Below are 13,951 nucleotides of genomic sequence, written 5' to 3'. Positions count from 1 at the left end.
CATATGCTTAACCTACACCTAACTATCAGAATGACTATGCTCAGTAATTATAAGTTATTACATAACAAAGCTGTTACAACACTAATAATTGTAGAATATACTTCTAAATCAAATGAGAAACACTGCATTATTATTGGACCATGTGACATTAAAAATGGTGGTTTTATTTCATTCATATAACAGTAGATGATTGACTGAAACACTAACCCCAGAAATTGCTGTTGCTTTGCTCTATTACACAGTATAATGTAACAGTCTTCGATACCATAGGATATCTTCTGGTCAAGTTGATTAGTAGAGAAACCAGTCGACCTATTTTAAAAGTTTTGGCAATAGTTTACCATCTTTTACAGGTGATTAACAGCTTTGATCAATAATTTGAGTAGCTTGTTTGATCCTTACTTAATTTACAATTAAGAAAAATGATATGAGGATGATGAATATTTTATTGTTTTATATCATGTGATGACTCTTTTTGTTACATAAAAGTATGTTAATCAAAATAAAATAGTGTTAAAAATGATGACATGTGACAGTTAAGTGCTGTGTAAATGATGGCATTCATCAGATTTTAAAAATAATTATGAAATGCTATAAAAGATGAGTAACAAATAAGTTACATGTAAAATCTTGCAGATCTATAGTAGGAAGACATACATCTACATCTACATCTACATCTACATCTACATTGATACTCCGCAAGCCACCCAACGGTGTGTGGCGGAGGGCACTTTACGTGCCACTGTCATTACCTCCCTTTCCTGTTCCAGTCGCGTATGGTTCGCGGGAAGAACGACTGTCTGAAAGCCTCCGTGCGCGCTCTAATCTCTCTAATTTTACATTCGTGATCTCCTCGGGAGGTATAAGTAGGGGGAAGCAATATATTCGATACCTCATCCAGAAACGCACCCTCTCGAAACCTGGACAGCAAGCTACACCGCGATGCAGAGCGCCTCTCTTGCAGAGTCTGCCACTTGAGTTTATTAAACATCTCCGTAACGCTATCACGGTTACCAAATAACCCGGTGACGAAACGCGCCGCTCTTCTTTGGATCTTTTCTATCTCCTTCGTCAACCCGACCTGGTACGGATCCCACACTGATGAGCAATACTCAAGTATAGGTCGAACGAGTGTTTTGTAAGCCACCTCCTTTGTTGATGGACTACATTTTCTAAGCACTCTCCCAATGAATCTCAACCTGGTACCCGCCTTACCAACAATTAATTTTATATGATCATTCCACTTCAAATCGTTCCGTACGCATACTCCCAGATATTTTACAGAAGTAACTGCTACCAGTGTTTGTTCCGCTATCATATAATCATACAATAAAGGATCCTTCTTTCTATGTATTCGCAATACATTACATTTGTCTATGTTAAGGGTCAGTTGCCACTCCCTGCACCAAGTGCCTATCCGCTGCAGATCTTCCTGTATTTCGCTACAATTTTCTAATGCAGCAACTTCTCTGTATACTACAGCATCATCCGCGAAAAGCCGCATGGAACTTCCGACACTATCTACTAAGTCATTTATATATTTTGTGAAAAGCAATGGTCCCATAACACTCCCCTGTGGCACGCCAGAGGTTACTTTAACGTCTGTAGACGTCTCTCCATTGATAACAACATGCTGTGTTCTGTTTGCTAAAAACTCTTCAATCCAGCCACACAGCTGGTCTGATATTCCGTAGGCTCTTACTTTGTTTATCAGGCGACAGTGCGGAACTGTATCGAACGCCTTCCGGAAGTCAAGAAAAATAGCATCTACCTGGGAGCCTGTATCTAATATTTTCTGGGTCTCATGAACAAATAAGGCGAGTTGGGTCTCACACGATCGCTGTTTCCGGAATCCATGTTGATTCCTACATAGTAGATTCTGGGTTTCCAGAAATGACATGATACGCGAGCAAAAAACATGTTCTAAAATTCTACAAGAGATCGACGTAAGAGATATAGGTCTATAGTTTTGCGCATCTGCTCGACGACCCTTCTTGAAGACTGGGACTATCTGTGCTCTTTTCCAATCATTTGGAACCCTCCGTTCCTCTAGAGACTTGCGGTACACGGCTGTTAGAAGGGGGGCAAGTTCTTTCGCGTACTCTGTGTAGAATCGAATTGGTATCCCGTCAGGTCCAGTGGACTTTCCTCTATTGAGTGATTCCAGTTGCTTTTCTATTCCTTGGACACTTATTTCGATGTCAGCCATTTTTTTGTTTGTGCGAGGATTTAGAGAAGGAACTGCAGTGCGGTCTCCCTCTGTGAAACAGCTTTGGAAAAAGGTGTTTAGTATTTCAGCTTTACGCGTGTCATCCTCTGTTTCAATGCCATCATCATCCCGTAGTGTCTGGATATGCTGTTTCGAGCCACTTAAAAAGAATTTAACAAAAATTGTAGACTCAGTTGTCACTATCCGCTAAAAAGTTGTTTCTGCGTAATACATCTAATTGTAAATTTAAAACTAAATGAAGGATGAAATATCTCCATTGTTAAATGATTATAAATATGATGGTGGTTGTGACTTTTGTTTCATTCAAGTTCATTCTTATTTCAGGTTGAATATTGTCTTAGTTTCCTCACTGTTTTCACTCATTATTGATTTATTCTCAGTTTTGGCTTCCCGGTGTTGTTAACTTGATATTGTCACATTTTTGGTTGATTTTCTGTGTATTGGCTATTTACTTTCCATAATAAATGCCACCATTAAAAGGAAGCAGAAATGATTTCTTTGCATCTACATTCATGTAGCAAGATCATAGGACAGAAAATCATCCTCTAGGTGAGATAAATATTCCATAATATTTTTTATTATACATGCTACTTTGCAAATAGTTTATTAATGCAATATATTAGCAGTGTTGTATGCCAAAGAGTGGTCAGGCTTAATATTTGTGTTGTGGTTAGGAAAGAGTAGTAAATAGCATGAAATAATACATAAGTTCTGATGTGTTGGTAAATGTGCCAACACCTTGTAGATAGAGGCGGCCTAAATGCACGCTATCTAACGCAGACGGGCGTGAATTCTGGAACAGGATAAGGAGTGAATGCTAATAAGAAAAGTATGCAGCTCCTCGAATACTTAACTTTATTCTATCCTTGTGGTACATCGCTCTTGATAATACAAATAAGACTATCTTCAGATACGGTTAATGGCGCCTTGCTAGGTCGTAGCCATGGACTTAGCTGAAGGCTATTCTAACTGTCTCTCGGCAAATGAGAGAAAGGCTTTGTCAATGTAGTCGCTAGCAAAGTCGTCGTACAACTGGGGTGAGTGCTATCCCGTATCTCGAGACCTGCCTTGTGGTGGCGCTCGGTCTGTGATCACACAGTGGCGACACGCGGGTCCGACATGTACTAAATGGACCGCGGACGATTTAAGCTACCACCTAGCAAGTGTGGTGTCTGGCGGTGACACCACATTTCTCCCCCGCTAATCGGCGAACGGTCGTGTTATAAGGCTTCCGCCCGCCGTGGGGAGGACCCCATGTTGACGTATGCGAAGAGGTGGGGAGCCTAACAACAGGCGAGGCTGTGCCACCCGCACCCGGCCATTTGGTCCGAGGGGAGCTAGGAAACGCCTGAAAACCTAGTCCAGGGTGCACGCCAACATGCGGTGTATGTGCCCGTAAAGAGACAGGAGGGGCCGAAGATTCGACCTCCATCGGGGCGGGGCAGTCGACGGGCGAAGACGACAGCTGGTCCGGAGTGGGCAAGAGTTCCATGTCGGAAGACAGCTGGTCACGGGAAGCGATCGGCGGCGCGTGACGCAGGGAGGCGCTTGGCGGTTGCAGCGAAGCGTCCACTGCGGGCGTCGCCGGCGGGAAAACAGGCGGCAGCGGCGGCGCGTCGCCATGGGGCAAAAGGGAAGGCATCGTCGGTAACACCTGGGGCTGAGGCGAGCCAGTAGATGGGTCCCCAGGGCGCTGACCGGACGGCACCGTCTCTGAAAGCAGACGGGGAGCGGCAGAACCCGTGCGACGACAGAGGCGCAGCTGATTGAGATGCCGACGCACCTCACCAGAGGCCCCCAAAACCAGATACATAGCGCGGCCGAGGCAGCGAAGAATGCGCCCTGCGAGCCAACGCCGTGAACCTCGATAGTTGCGATAAAATACAACGTCGCCTGGAGCAAAAGCAGGAGTCTGCCGCTGCACAGGAACCTGATGCGGCGGATGCAGCAAAGACATCAAGGTTCGATGAGGACGACCGTGGAGCAACTCAGCCGGCGAGCGACCATCTCGGGGCTGAGAGTGATACGAAGACAAAAAGAGCAACAATGCATCCTCCCGAGAATGTGACTCTTTCAACTTCAACATCTGTGACTTGAAAGTCCGGACCAATCGTTCAGCGGCACCGTTTGACTGAGGCGAAAACGGCGCGGATGTCAGATGTTGAATACCATTGGCCTGGCAGAATGACTGAAATTCTGCGGACATGAATTGCGTGCCATTGTCGGAAACAATAGTCTGCGGAAGACCTTCAATGCAAAAGATAGCAGACAACGCTTGGATGGTGGCAGAGGACGTCGTGGAAGACATCCGGACAACAAAAGGAAAATTACTGAAGGCATCTACCAGAACCAACCGTCGAGCATTCCAGAATGGACCAGCAAAATCGATGTGCAAGCGTTGCCAAGGGGAAGTGGCTTTTGGCCATGCAAAGACTTTCCGCGGCGGTGCGGATTGTTGTTCGGCACACGCCATGCAAGAAGAACACATATTCGTAATCGCAGCATCGATTCCGAACCAAGTACAGTGCTGACGAGCAAGTTGTTTCATTCGCACGATACCCCAATGTCCTTGGTGAAGAAGCCATAATACAGAGGACTGTAATGAACGTGGGACCACGACTCTGGACTGATCATTATCAGAACGCAACAACAAAACACCACGTCGAACAAAAAGTCTCTCCTTGTGAGCAAAAAATTGGCGAACCAACGGATCCTCGATCCGAGACTTTGACAAAGGCCATTGCGTAGCAACAAAACGCAAAACGGTAGCAAGGACAGGGTCAGCAGCTGTGGCTGTAGCTACTCGACGAAAATCAATCGGAAACGATTCGACCATTTCATCGGTTTCCGCATCAATGAACATGCAAGCAAGTTCGGAAGAATCGAATGCTTTATCCTCAGCAACAGGCAAACGGGACAACGCATCGGCGTTTCCGTGCTTAGCAGTGGACCGATACAAGATATCGTAGCGGTACTGCGAGAGGAAAATAGACCAGCGAATGAATTTCTGCGCTGTACGCGGAGGTACAGGCTTGTTCGGATGAAAAAGCGACGTCAAAGGTTTGTGGTCTGTGATGATGGTAAAGTGACGACCATACAAGAAATCATGGAACTTAGTAACACCAAACACGAGAGCCAAAGCTTCTTTCTCTATCTGTGAATAATTTCTTTGCGCAGACAAGAGCAATTTTGACGCAAAGGCAATAGGGCGATCATGCGAGCCAACTTTGTGCGCAAGCACAGCACCGATCCCGAATTCCGATGCATCTACCATCAACAAAAGAGGTTTCTGGGGATCGAATGGCGTAAGGCAAGTATTAGAAAGCAACGCCGATTTCAACTGGCGAAAGGCGCGTTCGCATTCCGTCGTCCAGAGAAACGTAACACCTGTACGGCGGAAGCGATGAAGCGGAGCTGAAATGGAAGAGGCATTGCGCACATTCACTCACACCCTGTGATGCTAAATCGTGTAATGTTCTTGCGACCGCAACATGCAATGCGTGGGGAACATTGCGCGCCCTGAAAAATTTCGTTTGCGCGTTTACTTTCAGTTCCAAATGTGCTTCATAGTTCTTAGCACAACCAAGGCCCGGTGCAAAAATGTCTGCAAATTCTTCACATAGACTAGAAACACTGTCGGAAGGCACAGTCTGATTCAAACGCACAATCCCTAGTAAGGCCTTGCAAAGTTGCAACCCACTCCCGATTAGTTTGACCGGCCGTACGTTTTGTACGAAAGAACGTATACCTCTTTGTAACTACATTAACTGTTTCTTTGAAATAGGCGTCCAATGCCGACAAAATTTCCTCGTAGGACAGAGTTGCTACGTCGCGGCGGGGAAATAATTTCACTATCACACGATAGGTGGACACGCCTACACACGAAAGCAAAAACGGCTGCCGCTCATTACCTTGAATTCTGTAGGCGGCGAGATGGAATCAAAACTGGCGGGACCACTCGGTCCACGATTCCACGTCAGGGTCGTAGGGTCTAAAAGGCGGTGCAACTGCATGGTGTGGCTGCGGTAGCGGTGAAGCGGCGCTGCCGCATCGGTTTGAATGGCACGTTGACCCTGGACGAGCTGTCCAAGGGCATCCAATAACGCCTGCGTCTGCTGATTCTGCAAGCGATAAAATTCGGACAGTACATCTGGCGAAGCCATAACACAAGTAAATGTACGCAATTAGAAAGAACAAGACCCTTTCCCTCGTCGCCAATGATGTGTTGGTAAATGTGCCAACACCTTGTAGATAGAGGCGGCCTAAATGCACGCTATCTAACGCAGACGGGCGTGAATTCTGGAACAGGATAAGTAGTGAATTCTCATAAGAAAAGTATGCAGCTCCTCGAATACTTAACTTTATTCTATCCTTGTGGTACATCGCTCTTGATAATACAAATAAGACTATCTTCAGATACGGTTAATGGTGCCTTGCTAGGTCGTAGCCATGGACTTGGCTGAAGGCTATTCTAACTGTCTCTCAGCAAATGAGAGAAAGGCTTCGTCAGTGTAGTCGCTAGCAAAGTCGTCGTAGAACTGGGGCGAGTGCTATCCCGTATCTCGAGACCTGCCTTGTGGTGGCGCTCGGTCTGCGATCACACAGTGGCGACACGCAGGTCCGACATGTACTAAATGGACCGCGGCCAATTTAAGCTACCACCTAGCACGTGTGGTGTCTGGTGGTGACACCACATTCCTCCCCATCTACTGGCTCGCCTCATCCCCAGGTGTTACCGACGATGCCTTCCATTTTGCTCCATGGCGACGCGCCGCCGCAGCCGCCGCAGCCTGTTCTCCCGCCGGCGCCGCCCGCATTCGACGCTTCGCTGCAGACGCCAAGCGCCTCCCTGGGTCACGCGCCGCCGTTTGCTTCCCGTGACCAGCTGTCCTCCGCCAGGGAACTCTTACCCGCTCCGGACCACATGACGTCTTCGCGCGTCGGGTACCCCGACGCAATGGAGGTCGACCCTTCGGCCCCTCCTGTATCTTTACGGGTGCATACACCGCATGTTGACGTGCACCCTGGACTAGGTTTTCAGGCGTTTCCTTGATCCCCTCGGACCGAATGGCCGGGTGCAGGTGGCACAGCCTCGCCTGTTGTTAGGCTCCCCACCTCATCGCATACATCAACATGGGGTCCTCCCCACGGCGGGCGGAAGCCTTATAACACGACCGTTCGCCGATTTGCGGGGGAGGAATGTGGTGTCACCGCCAGACACCACACTTGCTAGGTGGTAGCTTAAATCGGCCGCGGTCCATTTAGTACATGTCGGACCTGCGTGTCGCCACTGTGTGATCGCAGACCGAGCGCCACCAAGAGGCAGGTCTCGAGATACGGACTAGCACTCGCCCAGTTGTACGACGACTTTGCTAGCGACTATACTGACGAAGCCTTTCTCTCATTTGCCGAGAGACAGCTAGAATAGCCTTCAGCTAAGTCCATGGCTACGACCTAGCAAGGCGCCATTAGCCTTACATAGTTTGAAAGTTATCATATGAAATGTCTCATCAAGAATGCTGTATTCATCAAAGAATATAAGATAAGTATTCGAGGAGCTGCATACTTTTCTTATGAGAATTCACTACTTATCCTGTTCCAGAATTCACGCCCGTCTGCCTTAGATAGCGTGCATTTAGGCCGCATCTATCTACAAGGTGTTGGCACATTTACCAACACATCAAGTTCTTACAACAAGAAAATCTGAAAGCACATTTTTTTCATGTACAGCTATGAGCCAGAGCTTTAACTAATTAATGCGGCTGCTGTAAATGTCAGATGCACTGTCCTGATCACAGCCATCAGTCACATCAAAAGAACCCCATGTAAAGAGTCACTTTTCAGATTGCTGCATTTATGCCCAGATGTAAGTAAATGGGTCTAAAAGCTGAGATTTTTATCAGTGAAAAGTGCATATTAATTTAAATAAAACGTATTTAAGCTTCCTGCATTTTCGAGCAATTCACTTCCTGTGGATTGGATGAGGAACCTATCAAACTTTTTAACCAGATTTTACATTTTAATATGGGCTCTGGTTACAAATGAGTTTCTTCAAATAATGATGTTATCAGCAAACTTTCTGTGAACATACAGATTTTATTATTGAGAATTATAAATTATATTTACACAATATTTGTTATTTTAATACAACTCGCTGGTGAAAGAAGGAAGGAAGAAGCGAAGATTAGGGTTTAAGATCCTAAGGGTGCTGAGATCAAAGACAGAGAGAGAACAAGCTCAGGTAGGAAAGAATTGCAAAGGAAATCAACATTGTTCTTTTTGAAGGGATCTTACCAGCTGTCCCATTAATCAACTTTTCAAACATGAAAGAATAGTACTGCACACTGCAATAATAATTCTCTTTTAGATATTATTATAACAAAACCAGCCACAGAATCCAATATAAACCGTCTTATTAGATCAGATTATATCAAACAGTGGAAACTCCAGGTTGGAATATCAACAATACTAGGAAAAGAATAGACTGCTACTCACTGTAAAGGTGCCCCCCCCCCATCCCCCCCCCCCCCCCCACACACACACACACACGTATTCACAAGAAGACAGCTCTGACTAGAATTCTGGTGTTGTCCACATACAGTCGACCTTGTTTATAGCAAAATTCAAGCTAAAGGACCACCTCCAGTAAATTAAATATACAATAACTAAAAGAAAGGAAAACATTTATGTAGTTCCTTTTCTGGAATAATTTCATACCAAACTGAAAACAATTCTGTGAGACAGTCTTTCAGATAAATTTCTGCACAGTTACAGTGTGCTACTTTACATAACACACAGCTGTAGCCATGAAAAATCTGGAATTTATAAGACTGTTTGCAACATTTGCCTCAGTTTCTTCCTGACCAAGGCTGGCAGAATTTCTAACATAAAATACTGAAAATGTATGGATGCTTTGAGATTAAAAAACTTTTACTAAATCATGTTTTACCACTCATGTGGATTAACATGACTACAGTGCTTCAAGGATTGAAGATAATGTGCAGGTATTACAGTGACAAGGAATTAATGGTGATGTTGTGCAAGGAATTGTGAAGCATTTGCCTGAAGCTATTTTTGGAGATCATGGAATGGAAAGATAATTTATATGATCTTTTAATACAACATCTTTAGAATGGCAATCCACCATTTAATCGTGGTACCATCTTATACACAGTGACTCAATTTGACTTATCCTGCTGTCCTGTAACATCTTGCTCATAGATATGCAGCTCTGAATTTTTCATTTGAAATAAAGACTCTTACACTATTATTTTTCAAGCTATGGGAGAAAAGTGAGACTGTGCTACTGCAGATGTTGTGATCTAAACTAAGAAAGGTTAATTCAGCAATGTACCTTCCTAAAAACAGAAAACATTCATATTTAACAGTTCCACTTAAGTGATGTTGGAATTCTTACAGGACTTATGGATATGGCTTGTGATCTTGAAGGAACTGCATGGAAGTTGGAACCATTTCCACCTGGAGTGGTAGAAGCCTACCAGATCAGAGATGATGGAACAACTACTCTTTTGCAGTCAGAAAAGTACTACAATATTGGAAGCAAACCGGCAGCAAAACCATTTGTGCCATATGATGGTAAGTAATTGTTAATTTTGAAAAGGTGATTGCCTCATTATTTTATATTACAGCAAAAAAATGGGTATAGAAGCCAAACTACTTTAAAGTTTGGGGAACAGCTAAAAGACACACAACATTCGCTCTTGAGAGTTTTGAAAAAAACTTTTTTTGGTCTCCCATTTCTTTCTGGTCCAAAAACTGAAAAATATCATAATTCTCATGAATAGAAGTGTTTGCTTACTAAATCTTCTTTATCAACTATTGCAAGGAGGTCAGTTATAGTGTTCAAAAGGTGATTTGGGAGGTGAAGTTCTTTTGAAAAGATGTGAAGACGATTTTCTGGAAAAGCCAGAATTTAACATTATTTTCTCAAAACTTTTACAGCTATACTCATGTTAGAGAGAGAGAGTAATAAAAATAGTTACCTGTGATAAAAGTTTCTTTAATACTCATTTTATCCTCCTTTATTCTAAACTCTGAATAGAAAACTACAGGAAGATGGTGGCTAGGGTAAAATTTTGGTATGTGTTTCTGCAAAATGTGAATTTTATTGTAAAAAGGACAATGTGTGATAACTGGGATGAAATTACCAATCTGAATTCATGCATAACTAGTTTTTAGTGTGTAACCAATGCCCTGACATTGGATATTACAAAACTACTAGAAGAAAAAATTGAAATGAACGATCTATAATTTCTGCATGATAGTTTGAACCTTTTGGAAAAGTGTACAAAAGTGATGTTCAGTAGCCACAAACACGAAGTGCAAAAATGAACTAAACTGTGAAACCAATGCTAGTTTCGTGCATACAACTTCTTTCATGTACTTTCTACTGCAAATTTGGGAGTGCAGTATTCATTCTCGTGAGCTATGTGAAAAGTAAAAGGGCATTGAGAATAAGACAGGACAAGAAGATTTTCTGACTCGGATAAATAAGAGATCAGATGTAAATGTGACCAATGACAATTTTTTAACCTTAAATTGTTCTGATAAATTATTGGCTTGTGTTGTAAAGAAAGGATGAAATTAAGAATGCAAAACAAGATGATGTGCACTGTAAAAGAAGGCCTAAAATTTGTAGCCTCAAATCAAAAATCAAAATATATGCAATAACCAAGGGCAAAATATACAGGGCTATTACAAATGATTGAAGCGATTTCATAAATTCACTGTAGCTCCATTCATTGACATATGGTCACGACACACTACAGATACGTAGAAAAACTCATAAAGTTTTGTTCGGCTGAAGCCGCACTTCAGGTTTCTGCCGCCAGAGCGCTCGAGAGCGCAGTGAGACAAAATGGCGACAGGGGCCGAGAAAGCGTATGTCGTGCTTGAAATGCACTCACATCAGTCAGTCATAACAGTGCAACGACACTTCAGGACGAAGTTCAACAAAGATCCACCAACTGCTAACTCCATTCGGCGATGGTATGCGCAGTTTAAAGCTTCTGGATGCCTCTGTAAGGGGAAATCAACGGGTTGGCCTGCAGTGAGCAAAGAAACGGTTGAACGCGTGTGGGCAAGTTTCACGCGTAGCCCGCGGAAGTCGACGAATAAAGCAAGCAGGGAGCTAAACGTACCACAGCCGACGGTTTGGAAAATCTTACAGAAAAGGCTAAAGCAGAAGCCTTACCATTTACAATTGCTACAAGCCCTGACAACCGATGACGAAGTCAAACGCTTTGAATTTTCGGCGCGGTTGCAACAGCTCGTGGAAGAGGATGCGTTCAGTGTGAAACTTGTTTACAGTGATGAAGCAACATTTTTTCTTAATGGTGAAGTGAACAGACACAATGTGCGAATCTGGACGGTAGAGAATCCTCACGCATTCGTGCAGCAAATTCGCAATTCACCAAAAGTTAACGTGTTTTGTGCAATCTCACGGTTTAAAGTTTACGGCCCCTTTTTCTTCTGCGAAAAAAACGTTACAGGACACGTGTATCTGGATATGCTGGAAAATTGGCTCATGCCACAACTGGAGACCGACAGCGCCGACTTCATCTTTCAATGGATAGTGCTCCACCGCTCTTCCATCATGATGTTCGGCATTTCTTAAACAGGAGATTGGAAAACCGATGGATCGGTCATGGTGGAGATCATGATCAGCAATTCATGTCATGGCCTCCACGCTCTCCTGACTTAACCCCATGCGATTTCTTTCTGTGGGGTTATGTGAAAGATTCAGTGTTTAAACCTCCTCTACCAAGAAACGTGCCAGAACTGCGAGCTCGCATCAACGATGCTTTCTAACTCATTGATGGGGACATGCTGCGCCGAGTGTGGGAAGAACTTGATTATCGGCTTGATGTCTGCCGAATCACTAAAGGGGCACATATCGAACATTTGTGAATGCCTAAAAAAACTTTTTGAGTTTTTGTATGTGTGTGCAAAGTATTGTGAAAATATCTCAAATAATAAAGTTATTGTAGAGCTGTGAAATCGCTTCAATCATTTGTAATAACCCTGTAGATACTGAATTTTAAAGTAGAAGCAATGTGAATTTAAACCATGTAGCTAAATTTGGCACTAAATTCTGTACAGCAACATCAACAAATCAATAAAAAAAATTCGCCATTAAACAACAACTTTTCTGTTTTCCTAGTGGGAATAAACAATGTTGCAAGAAATGAAAGACAGGACCTTGTACTCTCACGTAAAACAAGATTACATGAATTTACTCTCACGTAAAACAAGATTACATGAATTAAGAAGTACCACCTCAACCTTCGTTAGTCACTGTTCTCACCCATCTATCCCTCTTCCCTGTTCCCATTCCAGCACTACCCAGCCGTCATTTCACCGCCACACCGTCTTTTATTTTCTATCCTTTCCGCTACTTACCCCCTCCCCCTTCCGCACCTTCTCTCCTGCCCTCCGTCGAAACTGCAACACTTGACTGTCTGTTACTCCCACCATCCTATCCCTCCCCCTCCCCCTCCCTGCCCCAGTCTCCTCCTTACCCCCACCCAGTCGCCACTCCCATCATGCACTGGTGCTGCTGTTCGCAGTGTGGTCTCAGCTCTCTGAGACTGCAGATGTGTGTGCAAGTTGCGTTTATATGTGTGTGTGTGTGTGTGTGTGTGTGTGTGTGTGCGCGCGCGCGCGCGTGTGTGTATGTGTGTGCGCGCGCGCGCGCGCGTGTGTGTATGTGTGTCTACTGCTGACAAAGGCCTTATTGGCCGAAAGCTTTAATTGTGTGAATCTTTTTATTGTGCTTATTGCAACTCAGCATCTCCGCTATATGATGAGTAGCAACTTTCCTTCTCTGGTATTGTTACATTCCATCATGGATTTTCCATTGTTTGAAGTACCAATATTATCATTTATTCAAATCCACATTCTCACAACATGGCAGAAGTGTCCCATTTTAACAAAAAATTAGAAAGTGCTAATAGAGAGATATGAAATATTGGATATAAAAAACTATGTATACAAAATTTTAGTGTTTAGAGAAGATAAAGAGAAACACTTTTCTATGTTACAAAAAAAAGTGACATGTGCACTATTTTGCTCCTAGGAGTCCATGAAGTTTTCATCGTTAGCGATGTTCAGAGATGGCGGTCAAACTGCCATATGATGAATATTGTTTTAGAAATGTTGCTGACCTCCTATGCATTTCTTTTTGTGTAATTAGCTGGAGCATTTGGTCCGTGAGACAAAACTGCAACCATTGTTCGTGAAACATCTGGTTGTTTTGTGCATGTTAGACAATCATTAGCATGTAGATGCCAATTGTCATTGATGTAAATGGACTACATTTGCAGCAATGTCTCTAAAACAATATTCATCACATGTTAGTTTGAACAGTTCTCTAAACATCACAAGCGTCAAAATGTTCTTGAACGTCTATTGGTGGGATGGATCACGTGTGACTTTTTTTATTGCATAAAAAAGTATTTCACTTTATCTCCTTTAAACACACTAAAATTTTGTATTTGTGGTTTTTTTACATCCTGTACATGCAGGCAATTTGAAAATGTGGTATTTATAGATAGAAGCAATGTGGGAAGACATTCCACCCAGGACATGATTTCTACATTAAATATATTAGGAAAAAAACTTCTTTACACAATAGAAATAGTAAATAACTGTGAATTGCAGTGCTTCAGAGGTCTTCCATCACAAGGACAAGAACTTCAT

At 43.4% G+C, this 13,951-nt stretch overlaps 1 protein-coding gene across 2 annotated transcripts in view; it reads left to right on the top strand.

Annotated features, from left to right (window-relative positions):
• The window catches only part of LOC124798242 (asparagine synthetase [glutamine-hydrolyzing]), a 227,438-nt gene that overhangs the window by 53,333 nt on the left and 160,154 nt on the right, over positions 1-13,951 (top strand). For both annotated transcript variants that reach the window (XR_007016927.1, XM_047261559.1), the window contains exon 5: positions 9,650-9,826. Coding sequence is in view for 1 of the 2 variants with exons in the window: in XM_047261559.1 (XP_047117515.1) it covers positions 9,650-9,826 (177 nt within the window). In the remaining variant the exon portion in view is untranslated. The remainder of the gene's footprint in view (positions 1-9,649; positions 9,827-13,951) is intronic.

This window comes from Schistocerca piceifrons, chromosome 5 (assembly GCF_021461385.2).
Source record: "Schistocerca piceifrons isolate TAMUIC-IGC-003096 chromosome 5, iqSchPice1.1, whole genome shotgun sequence".
Lineage (NCBI taxonomy): Eukaryota > Metazoa > Arthropoda > Insecta > Orthoptera > Acrididae > Schistocerca > Schistocerca piceifrons.
Note: the sequence above shows the minus strand (reverse complement) of the source record. Positions and strands in the feature narration are given on the sequence as shown.